General features: G+C 37.7%; 1 protein-coding gene across 6 annotated transcripts in view; it reads left to right on the forward strand.

The window, feature by feature from the left end:
* CDK14 (cyclin dependent kinase 14) overlaps nucleotides 1-18056 on the forward strand; it is a 701485-nt gene that overhangs the window by 574486 nt on the left and 108943 nt on the right. For all 6 annotated transcript variants that reach the window (XM_044386363.3, XM_044386367.3, XM_044386366.3 and 3 more), the window contains one exon: nucleotides 13873-14012. In XM_044386363.3, coding sequence (XP_044242298.1) covers nucleotides 13873-14012 — 140 coding nt within the window. The remainder of the gene's footprint in view (nucleotides 1-13872; nucleotides 14013-18056) is intronic.

Consider the following 18056-nt stretch of genomic DNA (forward strand, 5'->3'; position numbering starts at 1 on the left):
ATTGATTTAGTGGGAGCACTGGTTTTGGTGGTTTTTCTCTAATGCTAACCATTTAAAATCCTTAATCTATAACATGACAATTTTTTTTGTTTTTTTTTGTTGTTGTTGTTGTTGTTTTGGTAAGGAGAAGGGGAACATTGGGGCTCCCGGATGGCTCAGTTGGTTAAGCATCTGCCTTCGGCACAGGTCATGATCCCAGGGTCCTGAGCAGGAAGTCTGCCTCTCCCTCTGCCCCTCCCTCTGCTTGTGCTCCCTCTCTCTCTCTCTCTCTCTCTCGCTCTCGCTCTCGCTCTCGCTCTCTCTCAAATAAATAAATAAATAAATAAATAAAATCTTTAAAACAAAAAAAAAAGGAGTAGGGGAACATCTCTTCTATATCATCAGCCTGAGTGCTAAACTGTACATCTTTTACCTTAATTTTTTTTCTTTTTACATTTTTCTCAGTATTTTGGATCACGTCCAGTCTCTAAGGAAATAAACATGTGAAGAGAGTTCTGTGGAATGTTCACTGTGCTAGTATTTTTCTTCCTTTTATCATGCCCCAAGATTCGCCAAAGTCGATATAAATTCACCATGCCTTCTTTAAAAAGCGTAACAGCAAGGCATTCTTCCTGTAGGAGTCGGACTGTAAAAGGTGATTTCCTTTTACTCCATTTGGTTTAAGCCTGTAAAAAGCATTAAGTGAAAAATCTGATATATTTGTTAGGGCATTTATTACATTGCTAAGTTATATTTGCAGTTCTCAGTGAAAGGTTTATTGAGAACATTAACTTTGAAGAGGTTTTGTTCAGGATTAAAGATATATTTTTCTTTTTTGGTGAAATAATCACAAAATGATGCCTTTCGGGAGCTATTTTTAGCACTGTTTATAGTCTGAGAACGCACCGTTCCGTTCTGGTGAAGCAGATATCAGCTTCCAAATCCAGCCTCTGATGATGAGATTTGTAACTTCTATAGGGTTTCAGAGGAATGAAAGGCTCTGAAGTTACCAGTTTCCATTAGCTCAATTTACCATAATGTAGATGCACCAATAAGTTAAAGAGTTTCCTAACCCTTTGTAGTGAAAATGTTTTTCATACTGTCCATGTAATTTGGACTAGATATTTAGAACATATCCATCTGAAATGTAAAACATAGCCATTGCTGAGGTCTAATGTGTATTGATTTTTTTTTTAATAAATGAAGGTTTGAATTTAAACTCCTGATGCAATCTTTTATCGTCAAAAATGAGAGTTGTCTTTTTCAGAAGAAACGGTGCTATAATCAGTCAATTAAAATCAGGAAAATTGGCTCATCTTTATTGTCTAAACAGCAAAAATAGCAAAAACATCACAAGGGTAGAACATTCATGAACAATTTGCTTCACTGTTGACTTTGTAAAGATGTTTTGAAAACTCGTGAAATAGGCGGGATAATACAATGCCTATGATCGATTGAAGCAAGTTATGGTAAGAAAAGGTCAGTCTTCACAGTGGTCCTGTGGAGTAGAAGAGGGTTATTAATTTTATCCTGATCTATATCTAGAAGTCGGAAAGGTTACAAGTAGCCTGATGTTCTTCAGGTAACAATGAGATTCCGTGTGGGGAAGGTCATGTGGTTCCGAAGACCTAGTGTTTATGATTGGATATAACGATAAACAAAGTAACTGGGACGTTGAAAGCCAGTTCTGTTGAATGCACATCCTTTGGGTTTTTGGGGTATTCTACACTGACTTGTGAGTTTAGAGTTTAAATATTCTGTAAGTTTTATCCTTCTAAGGGTTAATTATTATTAATGTATTTTTACCCATTTCTTTTACTGAAATAAAATATATCCTTTTCTATCCTGTCCTTCAGTCAGAGGATTAAAAAGTAATTATTTGTGCCTCTTCTGCTGTAAACCACATTATCAGAGTAAAATACTGAACATAAGTATAGAATCATATAATCATTAGTCCACTAAATCTATGAATCTTCTCTAAAATGTAACTGAGGTACAAGTGTAATGCCTGACAGGTTTATACTATTCCTATAGAAGAAAAATGTCAATGTTTGGTAAGCTCTAACACATCTTAGAGAAATTTTTAAAAATTATATTATTTAGAATTAGAGGTTGAGTAGATATGGCTCTTACATAAGCTATTAAAAAATAAAAGTTTATAACTAAAAAAGAAGCTGCTACTAGGCACTGAGAAGAATTGGAGAGGAAATTAACATGGAATCTCTGCAGAAATAGTGAACTAGTTAACCTTCTCTTTCCTATGAACAGGTTAAATAAAAGCACGATTGATGCAGTACTGAGGTAGAAATGAGTTTAAATACACAAGAGTTTTTGTTGAAAAGAATATAGCAAGAAGTTCACTTATATTAGCTTTTCTCCCTGAATATTTTATGATAATATCTGTATCAGTGGATTTACAAAATGTAAATATGAAAATTCTATAGCTTCATATTAGTACATGGGAAAGACTAGTATAATTATGTGAAAAGTTAGCTGATTTCTTAAAAGCCAAACCACTCTTTATTTGATTTCAGAGTGAACATTAAACATTCAAAAACATCTATTTTTCTAGGGACGGTAGGAAATAGTCATAAATAAAATCACAACTAGGAAATTTGGTGTAATTTTTATCTAACTAAGCTCCGTAATCCAAAGCAAGAATTTAATATTTTCCTTTTTCTGGCCCACTTTTTGGCAGTTTTTAATACTCTTGACTGTCGGTGCTAATGTTTTCAAAAACTTGATTCAGTCACATCCTGCTGAGGACTCTCCAGCACTTTCTGTACTTTTCCACCAGATAGAGTTTACTGTAAGGGCAACTATGTATTGAGTAAGGGTTATATCTGGAGGAGAGACCTAGCAGTAAGGATTGGGATGACTAGAACAGTCCTTTGGGAACTGTTCCTCTTATCCATGTTAAAGCTGGACTCGCTTTATTGTCTTTATTTAATATAGGGTAATGTGGGTGTTAGCAAGAATATAGAAGGAGTAGTCTCTACAGAAATAGAGTTCAGAATTAAAGGAAGAGAGAAAGATAGAAAAATGGAAGGCATCCTTAAGGAAAACCTTAAAATAACCCAATAACCTCTTACCAACTTGCCACGCATATCCTGGTGTGTGTGTGTGTGTGTGTGTGTGTGTGTGTGTGTGTGTGATAGTAGCAATAAATCTTTGGTGTGACATGTAATGGACACTAAGATTTAAGAGTCACAAATCTAGATACTCTTCATTTTGACCCTTTGATTATCTGGATGAAATAAAATAATACATGTGAAATCACTTTGTAAACTGTAGTGTTCCCTATGTATAACATTATCGTTATATAACATTCTGATAGTCAAGTGAGCTGACCACTATGGGAATGAGTGTCTTCCAGGGAGATTGTCTCATTAAACAGTTTCACTAGAATAAATGAATGAGAATCGAACAATCTTCTGTGTACAACAAAACACAACCTATTTGTGGAAACTAATATAAAAATGTTATCTGTTTACCTTGAGGGAAGGAATTTCATTAACTTTTTTTTCATAACCGTGCATTGACAAAGGAAGTCTCAGCATTAAACAACTCTGTTTATTCACTATTAATGTAACTGGGAGTCTTTCATTGCATAGCCTAGCACCTGGGGTTGAGAAGTTCACTGCTCAGGCCTAAACCTTTCCTTCTATTAGTCTTTATCTTCCCTAAGAGTTTATTCCAATGTCAGGGATTCCCTTCATGCTCTGCTTGACAAATTACAGACCCCTCTTTGCAAAATGAATAAATTTGAGACTGTTTTCTAAAAATAAGTCATTTTTTGAAAAATCAGAGCAGTTTTATGACCACAGTCCTCCCCCAAAGTCAAGAACTTAGATAAGATGGTAATTAAATGAGCGTTTTGCTTTTCGTGTGTAGACAAGAAAGAGTACCATGTCTGACAGCCCTGGTTACAGTTGAGGAAACAGCCTGTCTATGGGTGGATGGACCGCTGCATGAATCATCCAGGATATTACTTGTGGCATAATCCAATGGCCAGTGCCCATGTTGGCATCATGGCCACAGAGATGGCCGTGTATACTACCAAATGAAAGGATCCAGTCCCCCAGCTTTGCTCTGTGAAGAGTGAGACAGTGAGTAAAGCTTGAATATACAGACCCTTAACATCTCAGTCCAGGTCACTCTGTTTCCAACTCTGTGAGACAAAGCCCACTAGTATGCTCCACGTACAGGCCCATGGCATATGTAGTTCTATACCATCATAGAATGCATTGAGGAATATTCTAGAACTTTTTGTTCCCCTCTACTTTCTCTTCAACTGTTATATGGAAATCAGTATGTCCAATGCTGTAAATAAATTGAACCTACTACACCTCTACTCTTTATATCCAGCTTTCATGAGCTAACATGTTAATAGGGGCGCCGGACTTTTTTTTTTTTTAATAAGATTTTATTTATTTATTTGAGAGAGAGAGAGAGCACGAGCCCTGGGGCGGGAGAGGGGGCAGAGAAAGAGGGAGAAGCAGACTCCCTGCTGAACAGGGAGGCCGACATGGGGCTCCATCTCAGGACCCTGAGATCATGACCTAAGCCAAAGGCAGACGCTTAACTGACTGAGCCACCCAGGTGTCCTGAGCATGTGACTCTTGATCTCAGGGTTATGTGTTCAAGCCCCACATTGGGCGTGGAACCTACTTAAAAAAAATAAAAACAAAAAATAAAATGTTAATAATCCCAGTGAAGATTTCTGTAGAGATATTTAGAAGTCAACTCTTGGGAACAAAATGTAACTTGTCTTAGTTGTTCCACAGGCAGATGTATCATCAATTTTGGAGGGAGTCTTTTGAAACTACAGCATAAAAAAACAGAACAAAGAACTTGTAATCCTAGTTTATAATGTACCTTTAAAAAGACAAGCACCAATTTCTTTCTCACTTGAAAGAAAGAAAAAGAAAGAAAGAAAGAAAGAAAGAAAGAGAAAGAAAGAAAATGACACCCTCCAGGGGATGTATATTTTGAAGTTGTACCTTAAGGACTAGGATTTGACCTTAAGATGTTTTTGCTCAAAAATGATGGCTTACTTTTTAAATGCATGTTTCTCAGGTAAAGTAAAACTTCTATAGGTGTTAACAGTTGATATACTCAGTCCTCGAACACCCAGTCATTCCACAAATGTCATGTCCCCAGGGTATAGCGGGAACCATGCCTTATAAGAAGTAGCCCTGGCCACCTCACCCTAGCCGCACTCTCCCTCTTTTTCGCATCATCATTTTCATCCTTCACCTTCAGTGCTCTCTTCTCAACTTCGTCAGTCTCCTTTAGTCTGTCTTTGCTCTTTGTCTTGGTTTTCAGAATGGCTGAGAAACAGGAGAACTTTGAAAGCTGTTAGTTGACAGGTTGAATGAAGAGAAGTGAGATGCACATTAGATCATTTCATTGGTGGTGGCGGAAAGTTCTGGTAGGTTAGTGATGGCAGGCCAGTGTGGCCTTGCTAACCCTCCCTACCTCTAGGTCACAATGAGATTCTTCCTAGATTGGAGGGCATATAACCTTAGACCTAGACAGCCCTTCAGGACCATCTGTTCCATCTCCCTCATTTCTGAGGCATGAAAACTAACCTGCACAAGGGATGGAGAAAATATCCTGCTCTGTATCCCTGGTCTAAGGCAGTTTTTTACTGTTTATGTTACCTTTTTTCATACCTTTCTTTTTAATGCAGATAAAAAGCGTGTGTGTGTGGGGGGGGGGGTTATTGTATGGATAAGGACTAGGAAAATGAAAAATATTCATTATGATTAAAATAGCAGCATACAATTATTTTCAACTGTAGTAAAAGCATTTCTTTGAAAGTTACTTGTAAGACTCTTGCCACACACGCTCTGAATTCAGTAGGGATTGTCTCTCTTTGTTGTCACCTAGATTTAGCATTTTAAAATTCCTTAGGTTTTTCAGACAGTTTCCACAACAACATATTTTACTTAAAAAAAAAAAAAATGAATGTGGAGTGAACACGAAAGTCCTCTGTCCCACATACCCTGCCAGGTTTATGCGACCCTTCACCAACACAGAGCTCCCTGAGTCCAGCCTCTGAGCTGACAGGTACAGACTGACAGCCGTAGGCAGGTCCCTGCTCGGTGACCTGGGGTCAGGCGCTGAAGTCAGTGGGAAGGCCTCACCACTGGCAGTAGCATCTCCCCATTTTCCGGGAACATCCTTTGAATCATCAGACCCCCCACCCCAGACATGGAAGTCCCAATGTCAGCCACTCACAGAGGGTCAGTGGTCCTCCCCTAAGGGCTGAATGTTCCTTGTGAAAAACCTGCAATACCCCATCTCTCTACTGAATTTCATTGATGAATTCCCTGACCCTGCCTTCCCACATCTCTAGATGGCATTACGTCCATCTTTCAGGACCAAAAGCCTTCTGAAAAAATTCTCCTGTGCACTTTGTTAACCCCTCCCCCAGCTTCTGACAACCACTAATCATTCTTTTGTTTCTATAATTTTGCCTTTGCCAGAATGTCATATAAGTGGAATTACTGAGTACGTAACCTTTTGCTTCTTTCATTTAGGTAATGCATTGGAGACTCATCTATAAAGTTGAGTGGTGAAAGAACCTTAACCTAAAACAACTTCGGTTAGCTAATTTTTGAGACTTATTAGAGGTGACCTAAAGAAGTAGGTTTTGTTTTGTTTTGTTTTGTTTTTAAGGTAGGCAAACAATACTGAGTTAGTGATGCCAGGGAGAAAGTCCTAAAGGTTACAAGTATAGATTATTTTATTAGGAAGATTATAAATATACACTTTTGGGAGGAAAAATTCTCGTCTACTATGACAAAACTTGACCTAAAATGCAGAGAAGGTACAACAAGCACATCCTTTCCAATGCATGTGCATGGGCGAACCAAGAAGACAGCAAGTGAACTCTCCAGGGACCAGGAATGAAGAAACCAGAGTGATAAGGAAGTGCTAAATTTGCAGCTACCCTGGAAGTGTTGCTAAAACAGGAACATGGAGCCACTTGGGGGGCAGGACACAATGCTTTGGGCCTAAGAAAGGCACAGCATAGGAATCGAGATTCCCCATATAGTCAAGACACTCAAAGCACTTCAACCTCGGTAATGGGTTGGCTGAAAAAAAAAATCTACTTCCAACGAAGAGAGACTGCAGGGACAACTGTGTTGGCTTTGGCGCTGGATAGGGCTAAAAAAGTCCCCTGAAAATCCTATAATTTTAGGTTTAAATTTCCACAACTCACATGGTTGCAGAAGCCAACAGAAAGAACTTAGAGCACCTGGCTGTTAAGAGAGCCCCAGGACTCCTGACAGAAACGAAAGAAAATCCCTATGGAGAAATATTCTCAACCCAGGCCCGTGAGAATTCCGTCACATTAACATGAGCCACGCATGAGCTCACAATCCAGAATTATAAAACATCTGAGAAAAAGTCACTGTGAGTGAGGGTCAGTAGCAAAAGCAACAACAAAATTGGACTCCCCCCTCACTCAGAATTTCAGATATTGGAAATTATGAGACATAGAGAATAACTATATTTAAAATGCTGTAAGGAAAGAAAAGATTGAATCTAAAACTTGAACAAGAAACCATCAAATTGGACACATAAACTTGTCAGACTTAAAAAGAACTTATGAAAACAAAATGAACAGGGAAAACAGCATATTAATGCAGCTGATTAGAGAATTAATTGAACTGGAAGATAGCTCTAAAGTAATTACCCAGAATGGAGAGCACAGGGAACGACAGATGGGAAAGATGAAAGAACGAGTAAAGACATGGAAAATTTAATAGATGGCATTACGTTGCGGTTACAAAATGAGAGAAGAGAGAGAATGGGGATAGGCAACATTCGAAAAGTAATGGCCGCAATTTTTTTTCCTGGGGTTGTTGAAAGACTTGAAGCCTCACATTCAGGAAATGCTGAATACCAAGCAGGTTAAATGAAAAGAACACCTTACATTGCAATTGTGAAACGAGGAAGATCAGAGCTAACCGCAGCAGCAACAGAAGCCTGTGAAATAATACCTTCAGGCTTAAGGGAGAGTGCTTTGAACCTACAGTTCTATCCCCAGCCAAACTGTTCTCCTGTATGAAAACGAAACTGAGAGAATTTGCCACTACATTCTTTCGTCATGGAGAGAACTTCTGAAGTTTGTATTTCAGATCCAAAAGACTAAGGAGAGAAGGAACATCTGAAACATGAGAAGAAAGGTGATGAAATAAATAATAAACATGGGTAAATCTAAATAATAACAACCATGGCGGCATTTAATACGTGTGTTTTTAAAAGGCACAGAAAATAGGGGCGCCTGGGTAGCTCAGTTGGTTAAGCATCCAATTCTTGATTTCAGCTCAGGTTATGGTCTCAGGGTAGTGAGATCGAGTCCCATGTCGGGTTCTGCGCTGAGCATGGAGCCTGCTTAAGATTCCCTCTCTCCTTCTCCTGCTGCCTCTCCCTCCTCTAAAAATAAATAAATGAAATAAATATAAAGCACAGAAAACAGGAATAAAATATAAGACAATACTGCCTGAGAGATGGGACTAGTATCATCAGAAGTGTTCTAATGTTCTTGTATTGTTCAGCGGGAAGGTTTAACTCTAAACTAAGCAGTTAAAGTGAAATGTTAAAAAATTCAGGAGCCATCCACTTGGAGAACTGAGGGTGAAGGTATAAAGTGTGGAAGTTTCTTCTGATATCCTTGATGGTTAAAAAACAAAAACAAAAACAAAAAACAAAACAAAACCAACTGACCCCGAAAGAGGACACTCCTGGCTGTAGATTGAGCGGTTCTGTGGTGTTCTTGGTCACATATTTATTATGTTTCTGAAGGGCAGTTGAGACTCTTGTGAGGAACATAGCATGATATCTATACAGACAAGTGAACTATAGAAATTCACTACTATTCTGCCAAGACGCTCCATGAGAGGGGTTAACTAAGACACAGGAGGATGGAATTAAAATTAGGAAAGCGTTTAACAAGCATTCTGACCTAGATGGGCTAAACCTGAGGGAACTTCCTTTCTCTTGCCTCATTACTGCAGTAAAGAGTTGCTGCTGCTTGGGGCGGGGGGGGGGGGGGTGTTCTTTTCATTTCCCATTACTCCCAACATCTCGCTCAAAGCACTGAGACTTACAAGTGTAGTATATTGAAGCAGACTACAGCTTCTTCACCTCACTTCTGTATTCTATATTCATTTTTCTTGCAATTCTTTCATCATCCTATTGAGTGTTTTTTAACTAAGTATGGCTCAGATGAACTGACCAATTCTTATGAAGTCATACACAGGACTGTCTAACCGGTGTGACCCCAAATAAATTTATAGAGGAGCTTAAGAAGTGTGGTATTACTGCAATAGTGAGAGTATGTGGAGCAACTTACCACACTGCTCTTGTGGAGAAAGTAGGCATCTAGGTTCCGGATTGACCATTTGGTGGTGGTGCGCTACCATCCAGCCAGGCTGTTGACCGGTTATGTCTTGGAAAGATGAAGTTTCTTGAAGAACCTGGTTGTTGTGTCACTGTCATCATGTTACAGGTCTTGGACGAGCTCTAATACTTGTTGTCCTAGCATTAGTTGAAGGTGGCGTGAAATACAAAGATGCAGAGAAGTTTAGAAGACGAAAGTGGAGAACTTTTAAAAGCAAGCAGCTCTTGTCCTAAAAATGCAGCTGCACTTCATAATTACCAGTAGTCGTAGAAACTGCTGTTACAGTCAATAAACTGGGCTGCCTGATGCTATTGTCTCAGAAATGGAGCTTAAGACAGGACCCGGTTTATCACACGCATTAGCCAACACGTAGGCTTGGCGAATGGGAAGTCTAATGAAGCTTTCATAGGAGTATTGATAAGCGGTTCTATCAGGCCTCAAGCTTGGCAGGATTGCAGCCACTGTTTGGATTATCATCGGGCCATTTGGAAACTTAGCAAAAGGTGCTTGCTGTTCAGCATTTAAAATGTGCTTATCATTTTTATCAATTGACCTTTCCAGGAAGCATGCAGTTTTGAGTTTTAAGTCTTCTTCAAATCTATTCACATGCCAGGATCTTAGCAATATATAAAAAATTTAAGAAGATCGGGTGCTGAAATACCCAGCCACAATACTTGTATGTTTTTAATATCATACAGAATTAGAATTCAGGAGCTATGAAAAACAGTCTAGATCTTCTGTGGTTTATCCCTTCAGTCATTTCAGACATTGATAGTAGAACCTGTACAGCTCTTTGCCTGCTACTTTATGTTTATATCTCTCCCATTTAAAACAGTATACATCAGGTTTGTGTAAGCACTGATTTTGTTGGCTTTTGGCCAAGCCTGATAATGATTTTTTAATGTCTTTCTATAAATCTCATTTTATGCTATTATGAAAACCTCCATTGTGAAAATCACAAACCTCTGGTTGAAAAGTTCATGTAAAGTCCACATTGTAACAGAAGCACATATCTTTAACGTCTCCAGACAAAAAGATCTTAAAGTTAATTGAATGTTTGCACTTTGGGGTGCAGGTTAAAAGAGTGGGTGGAAAAATGTGGGAGTGAGCTATTAAGTACTTTTAGCAAAATGTCGTGCTTGTCTTGTGTAGGATGTATTGAATATGCCCATTAGTAAATATTTGTTTTTAAGATAGACATGCTTTGTTCTTGTAGCTCAAATAATTCTTAATTATAAAATTTCTGAAACTTCTGTAATTTTTTCCTTTTTTTATTAGAAGTTGTTTGCCAACTATTGTTGATAAAAGTGTGAATTTTTTCCTTCTCTTCCAATCTTTCTTGCAAAAAGAGAAGCTAGTTTTTGCTAACGAATTGAGTAGGTATCTAATATTTTATTTTCCTGTTGACCTCTGTAACTTAATATTTATATACTTGATAATTTGTCTTATTTAATTAATAAGGTAGTACTGTGTATCAGTGTTCAATCATGTATTTATAATTTCTGGAATGTATGATTCTAGTTCTTTGGGAAAAATAATTCGTCAGTGTCCATCAGCTTGGAAAAACTTAGTGCAAGAATTTAAACATTTAAATAAATATTGAAATGGAAAAAAAGAAAAAGTTAGAAGTAATCATTAAACAGATGGAAATAGAATTTATAACTTCTGAAACAGAAGATGGAAATGTTCAATTTAAAATTCAATTTAAAAGAAGGCAGGAAAAGAAAAAAAGATGAAGGACAAAATAGAACACAGTATTAAGATGTTAGCAGTAAAAATTCCAAACATCAGTAATCACAATATGTAAGTGGACTAAATTTTCTCCTTGGATAAATATTAAATCCAGGTATATAATATTTGTGAAAGAGACCTTAAAATTATGGACACGAAACATTAAAAGTAAGAGGATGACAAAGGTATGCCGAGCAAGTACCAAAAAAAAGAAAGCTGAGGTCATTAAATTAAATGAGGAAAAAAAAATGAATTTTGGCCCAAAGCCTTATTGAAAATAGAGAAGGTTGCTACAGAGAGATTGAAAACAATTTATCGGGAAAAGAAAAAAGTGCTAAACTCTTTTTTTTTAAGGTGCTGAACTCTTATGCATTGAATTACCCAGCTTTTGAATATGTAAAACAAAAATTAACAAATTACACGGGAAGATTTTTAAATAGATCATCACAACGAGAGATTGAAAATGACCACAATCATTCTAACATTCTGATAAAATGCACTTATGCTTTGGGATAAAATGTCCAAATAAGATATCCTGGAAGTGTCCTATCTCAAACAACTTGGACGAACTCAAAGAATGGTTCTGGTAATGACAAAGACTCTGCTGTTGAAAATGTGGAGAGTTGGAATAAAAGTGGTTCTTGAAATGCAAATGTGAGGAAATAGACTTTCTAAATTAAAATTACATGGTAATTAAAATATTTTTATATATATCTTGAATATCACAGATGAGCATTTGATTATTTCATCAACATTAAAGTTTGACATTAGTCATTTGTGGGGAGGAGAAATGAGATTGTCTTGTATTGGTTAATTCGTTATATTTAGTCGGAATGTGATCAACTCTAGAGTGTGATTCGTGGCTCATTGGAGCTGGAGGGACTTTCAGACATAGGATGGGTCATCGCTGTTGTGCAGAATCAAGCCTATAGCTCAGCTCTAGCCTCAGTCTGGCGCTGGTGTTCTGTTTCATCAAAGCTATGATACCAACGATTATGTTCACCGTGATTATATATAAACCGTACATTCAATATAAGTGCAGCTTTTACCATGTAGTCTACCTATCTCGAACTTTGCATTTGGTAGTTTAAAAGATGCTAATGAAAAGTTTATAATAATGAGAGTCTTAGGAAAAGGCAGCAGTAATTTGGATGGCCCCGGCCCCTCTTAAAGGAAAGAAGGGGAAAAAACCAAAACTGTAGGGAATTTTGAGAATGCCTCCTTTTCTTGTGGACAAGTTTGTCTTTGCAAGGCAGAGACTTTTAAAGCCAATCCACTGATCTGTTTGTTTGCTTTAAGGAAAGAAACAAACAGCCACTATGGCAGCCAAGTACTGAACCCATCTATGAGACTTTCACATATGAAGACCTAGAGAGCCCTCATAGGTGGGGTCTTCAGAGCAGTATTTTTTTTTGCTCCTTCCATGTTTCTTCCTTTACCCAAATTCATTACCTCCTTTCCTTTTCCTCACTCCCAATCCTCCCCTCGTCCATAACAACTTTAAATCAATGCTGAAGAGCTGCTTGAGTACGGGAAGCGGGAGAATTGTTGGTTATTGAGGAAAGTTTATTGGCTGTATGTTAAGTAGCTTCAAGACTTTTGAAAAAAATGCTCACCAGCAGATAGAACTTGCTTTCACACTCTCTGGCTCTCTGAGAGAGTCAGTGTCCCTATTGCTTTTATTGTAGAAACTCAGGAATCCGTGGGTTGCCTTTAGAAACTATCTGAGAGTGTAATAAATGCAAACCACTTTAGAGTCCACTAATTCTAGGTGGGTTTAAATCCACTCAACCTGCTAATTGAGCAATCCACACCTCTTTCCGACTGCCACTTGGCTTGCACTGCTATTAAATGGAGACAGAGTTCCCTTGGCAGACCAAATAAATATGAGCATGTGTGGAAAGTGCCTAGGAAGGTGCCTGACACGCGTTCAACTACCCATAAGTGGCAACCATTATCAGGAATACTTTTATTATCATGTTTATGTTAATTATCTGGGTTTAATCGTACTGAGCAATGAAACAGATTCCATAAGAAGCAAGGCTGGGCTGGACTGTGTGATCTGGTATGCATTTGAAAGTTGTACCACGTGGGAGATTTGACTTCTCCGATTTTTTGGTAATCATGAGACACATATTTTCTATCTACTGGTGTTTTAATGGTCATCTTGAATTAATTCAGCCCCATTTGGGTTATACACATTCCCTTCATTAACCTGCATGTTAATATTATGATTGCTGATATTTGACAGGGTACTTATGCCAATAATTTTATATTCAATGTAAGAAAATGTAAATTGCTAGATGAAAGGTAACTTTAATAACTAAAGAACTTAATAGTAGTTTTATTTAATTCTCCTAGTTATTTTGTATTAATTTTCCTATAAATGTGTCCAGATGTGTATGCAATAGATAGATTCTATGAGCAAATTCTGATAACTATTTGATAAATTATCTCCTGAAATTTTCTACCTTGGGACCTTCTATCCTGAAGGTATCAACCTTTTACTTATAGTAGAAATATTTTAAATCAATGAGATGAGGATATCAAGAGTAAAAGCTAGTTTAGATTAACAGATGCTCTAAGAACCAAAATGAATTCTGCTGCTGTTTATTTTCAGCAGGTAATTTAACTCGGTTTGGCCAAGAATAAATAGGTCCAGGAAAATTAGGTGAGCTTTATGTCTGTCTTAGTGGATTTTCTTGTTTGATCTGATTTCTCTTTTTTGCTTGTGTTTTCAGGCTCAGCTATGTGAATTATGCAGAGGATCTGGCCTCCAAGCTCCTACAATGTTCCCCAAAGAACAGACTATCAGCACAGGCTGCCTTGAGCCACGAGTATTTTAGTGACCTGCCCCCACGGCTATGGGAACTGACTGATAGTGAGTATGACAAATCTGAGACATCCAATCAAAGCAGGCATATCATTTTAGCATCTATGTGCAACGTACTTGTAGGAGGATTCATATGTTTTTATATGTGCATGTGTAAGATTATGTATGTTTGCTTATGCATTACATGTACACATATGTATGTGCATCTATCTATAGACGGGGGAGGGGGAAGAGTCAGTGAGAAAGAGAGAGAGAATGAGGAAAAGGGAGTCATGTGTGTATCTATTTAGTGGAATCCTGCCATTCAATTGCTAGCTTACCAGACAGAGGAAGAAAATGGATTCCTTTTTTGCTATCTCTGCTCTGCAGTCCGCAACTGCATGTCTTTGTATTTGATTATGTGTGTGTCCAAAAGAATGATCTGAGCAGTCATGAAGGAAAAGGAAAATATGATTTACATATTTAGTGCTTTATGCATGCCGTACTTTTTAACTGGCTGCAGTACACAGAGGAGAAATGATTCATTTTTGTTTGATTCTTAGAGACCATCTTGGTTGTAACAATAACGTTAAAAAGGGCTGCTATGCAGTGAGCTGACGAGCAGAGTTGGCAATTGGCTAATGCACTGAATTGACATGTAAGAACCAAAGACTTGTAATTCATTTCAACTACAAACGCTCTTGGTATTCATACAGACAGTGCTTCTCTGGATCTTTTAAAACAAAACACATTCCTGGGTGGGTTTTTGTTTTGTTTTTACAAAAGCGTTCATATTTACACAGCCTTTTTCAATTACATTTTAAATATTTGGGAGATTTATGGCTGGGAGGATCTCATCTTTCTTCCAAAGTGTGAAACAGAATTCTTGTGAAATTTTGCAAGACACTATTGCAGTAAGAACATTTTTGTTCGATGGTGATGCATTCTTTCCAAATGCCAATTCGAAATATTCCTTCTCATACTCTTTTCTGACTACCTTAAAAATTAATATACTGCCTATATGCATAGGTATTTATAATATATTTATTAACCCTCAGGTACACACTTACTGTAGCCATACAAAAAGTTATTTCTTTAATCTCTTGGACTTTAGGCTTTTCCCCCATTGTAGTATTAGATTCTCCTTGACAACAGGAACCCTTTATTTTGTAGCTAAGTCTCAAGTAATAACTCCTCTTGCATATTTCTACCCTAAATCTTTTTTGATACCCCACATTTAATTTGAATTTCTTTTTATCCTAAACTGTCTGTAGATATATTAATCCACTACTCACTACTCCCCCATGCTTAGTAAATCTTCTTTAACATTTTGTATATTCCCAACCAATATTTATTCTATATTCTGCCCTACTTTCTTTCTAAAAGTCTACCCACTGACCATTATGACAGCTATTCCCATTTTTTTTTTTAGTTTAAAGATGAAATTTATGTGAAAAAATGATGAAATAGTGACACATCTTTCTATACTGGAAAAAAAAGATACAAATGGGCTCATTAGTTTATGGCTCATCAAATTCAAACATATGGTTTGTTTTCTCGTTTAGTATAACTTGTAACTTGATATCACTCCTCCTTGGTGACATCTCAATCCCATCTGACTCGATGATTGAGTTTAAGCCAGGATTTTGATGGTCTACAATTCTGAATTCTGTAGTAGTACTTTTCTGTTAATATGGACTTATTACCCACTTGCCACTTAGTTTATCAGCCAGTGGTTAAATCCAGTTTCTATCAGTAAGTAAATGCCTACACATTATCACTCGGCAGCAGGCTGCCACCGGAGACAGCCTTGTCCCCGTCATTAACAAGCACAATGTATGCAGAACACCAGAGGGGAATTAAAACCACAAAAAATACCTCAGGGTGGTATTTTTAATATGAGAATTTAATTTGTAATTTCACAGATTAAGAATTTTGGCTGCATTAATCCCTTTATCAGCTCACAGCAGGCTATTTGCAGAAGCATAACCATAAGGCGATATTCATTGGCAGAAACACGTCTTTGCATTAACGTTAAACATCAGGAGCAGTGAAACCTTTTGAAGGGGGGAGAATAAAGATGAAAAATCATTATATTTTTAAAGCAAGATTCTGCTAAATGCCTCCGGTAACAATTTTGAGTTACAGAAATGCTATTTCTGTGTCTGGCAGATAATCATTATGAAGCATAAATCCAGTCCCAAGAAAGGACAATCCCAGTATTAAATACTATAGTTGTTTCCATTTAGAACAAGGTGGTAGTCCTTGTAAACATGTTTACAAAACAAAATTCCTAGACTTCGGAAACTTTGGGAGCTAGTTCTTTTAGGCGAAATGACTGTTTCCGGGGACTCTGTTATCTAGGTTAATATTCTACAGACTACATTTAGAAATTATTCAAATTAAATTTCTCATTAGTATGGAGTCTGATAAAAGCTCACCACCTGGCAAACGGCAGCAGCGAGGGTGATATCCTCAAGTGTTTCCTTTTCCAAAGAGATTTGAAAGGAGGTCCACCCGGGAAGAAGTGTTGCAGAATGAAGAAATGGCTTGTCTAATAAATAAATAAATAAATAAATAAGATGGATCGTCTTAAGCAACCAAGTACTGGTTTAGATTTATCACATCCAAGAACCTCACTGTATTAGTCTGCTCAGGCTGCTGTAACAAAATACACCCTAGCCTGTGAGGGCTTAAACAACTACCATTTATTTCCCTTCGTTCTGGAAGCTAGGATGTCCAAGATAGAGGTGCTGGTGTATTTTGTTCCTGGTGAAGCCTCTCCCTGGCTTGCAGAAAGCCACCTCGCTATATCCTCACAGGGCAGAGAGAACAGTCTCTCCCTCTCTCTTCCTCTTTGTATGAAGACCCTGATACATGTGGGCGCCACCCTCACGAACTCCTGTAACTCTAATAACTACCCAAAGACTCTGTCTCCAGATACCATCACGTTGGGGATTAAGGTTTCAATATAAGAATTTGGGAGGGATACAATTGAGTCCATAGTGCTTACATCTTAAAAATAGTTTAAAGCGGTTTTTAAAAGAATGTCCACAAAAGGAAAACATGTATGCAAACAGAAAGCAAAACCAGGTTAAAAGGAGAAAATTGGAACAAAAATAAATTGAAAGTGGGCTTGAGCCTTCTTGGCTTACTTTAATACATCCGACTCTGTGAGGAGGGTATCAAGTGTTGTTAGAATCTTGGTTACACAAAGTACCGCATTTGTTCCATGGATTCATCATAAAAATTAAGTTATATGCTTATGTCAGACTCTTCTCTGCTTTGGAAGATCATTTAACACTATAATAACTTTCTTTGCTATACTGTCCCTTAAAATCTCACTAGTTTACATGATACCACAATTTAGAAGTCATGTGTTAGCGTGTCGCCAAAGGGGGAATTAAGAATTCATCAAGCAAGAATAGTGATACCTGGGGATCTGGTAGTTAAAGCTGGCTAATTCTGGTGGCACCCCGTCATTCTCCCTCTGTTCTGAAACCCCAACAGCCTTGCCCCACTTCTACACAGAAATTTAATTGCAGGGAAGGAAATGGAGGGCTGATTTAGAAGAAATTCATTACTTTTCCCAAATACACCACAGGGCATTCTCCTGTGTATACTATCAAGTTACATAAATTATTGAAGCCGAACTACCCTTGTCAAAGTAAATGAACAAAATACACTTCATAGCGCAGAGTCCTTGATTTTATTACATTCATTTGCTAATTCACAAAACTCAGATCTGCAGTAAAAGAAGGCCAGCAAATTGGTGCAGTGTGAAGAGCACCAAACTGGGAATCAGACCACCTGGATTCCAGCTTCAGCTCTCCTGGGAACTAGCTGGGCAACTTTGGGCAAGTGCCTTGGTCTCCTTGGGTTACTGATTTCTCATTTAGAGACACAGTGATCCCTAAGACCTTTCCAGCTCTGATGTTTATGAGTTTTCCTACTCAATCCTATATACGTCCTGTATATTATCCTAAAACAACATTATAGCCATTAATGTAGCCTCATGCCATCTTCCTAAAAATAAAACAAACACACCCGGTTCATATACATTTACTGGTTCCAGTTCCTAGACTTCCATTCTCTCCTGAGTCCCGTTGAACA

This window comes from Ursus arctos, unplaced genomic scaffold (assembly GCF_023065955.2).
Source record: "Ursus arctos isolate Adak ecotype North America unplaced genomic scaffold, UrsArc2.0 scaffold_3, whole genome shotgun sequence".
In the NCBI taxonomy this organism is placed as follows: Eukaryota; Metazoa; Chordata; class Mammalia; order Carnivora; family Ursidae; genus Ursus; species Ursus arctos.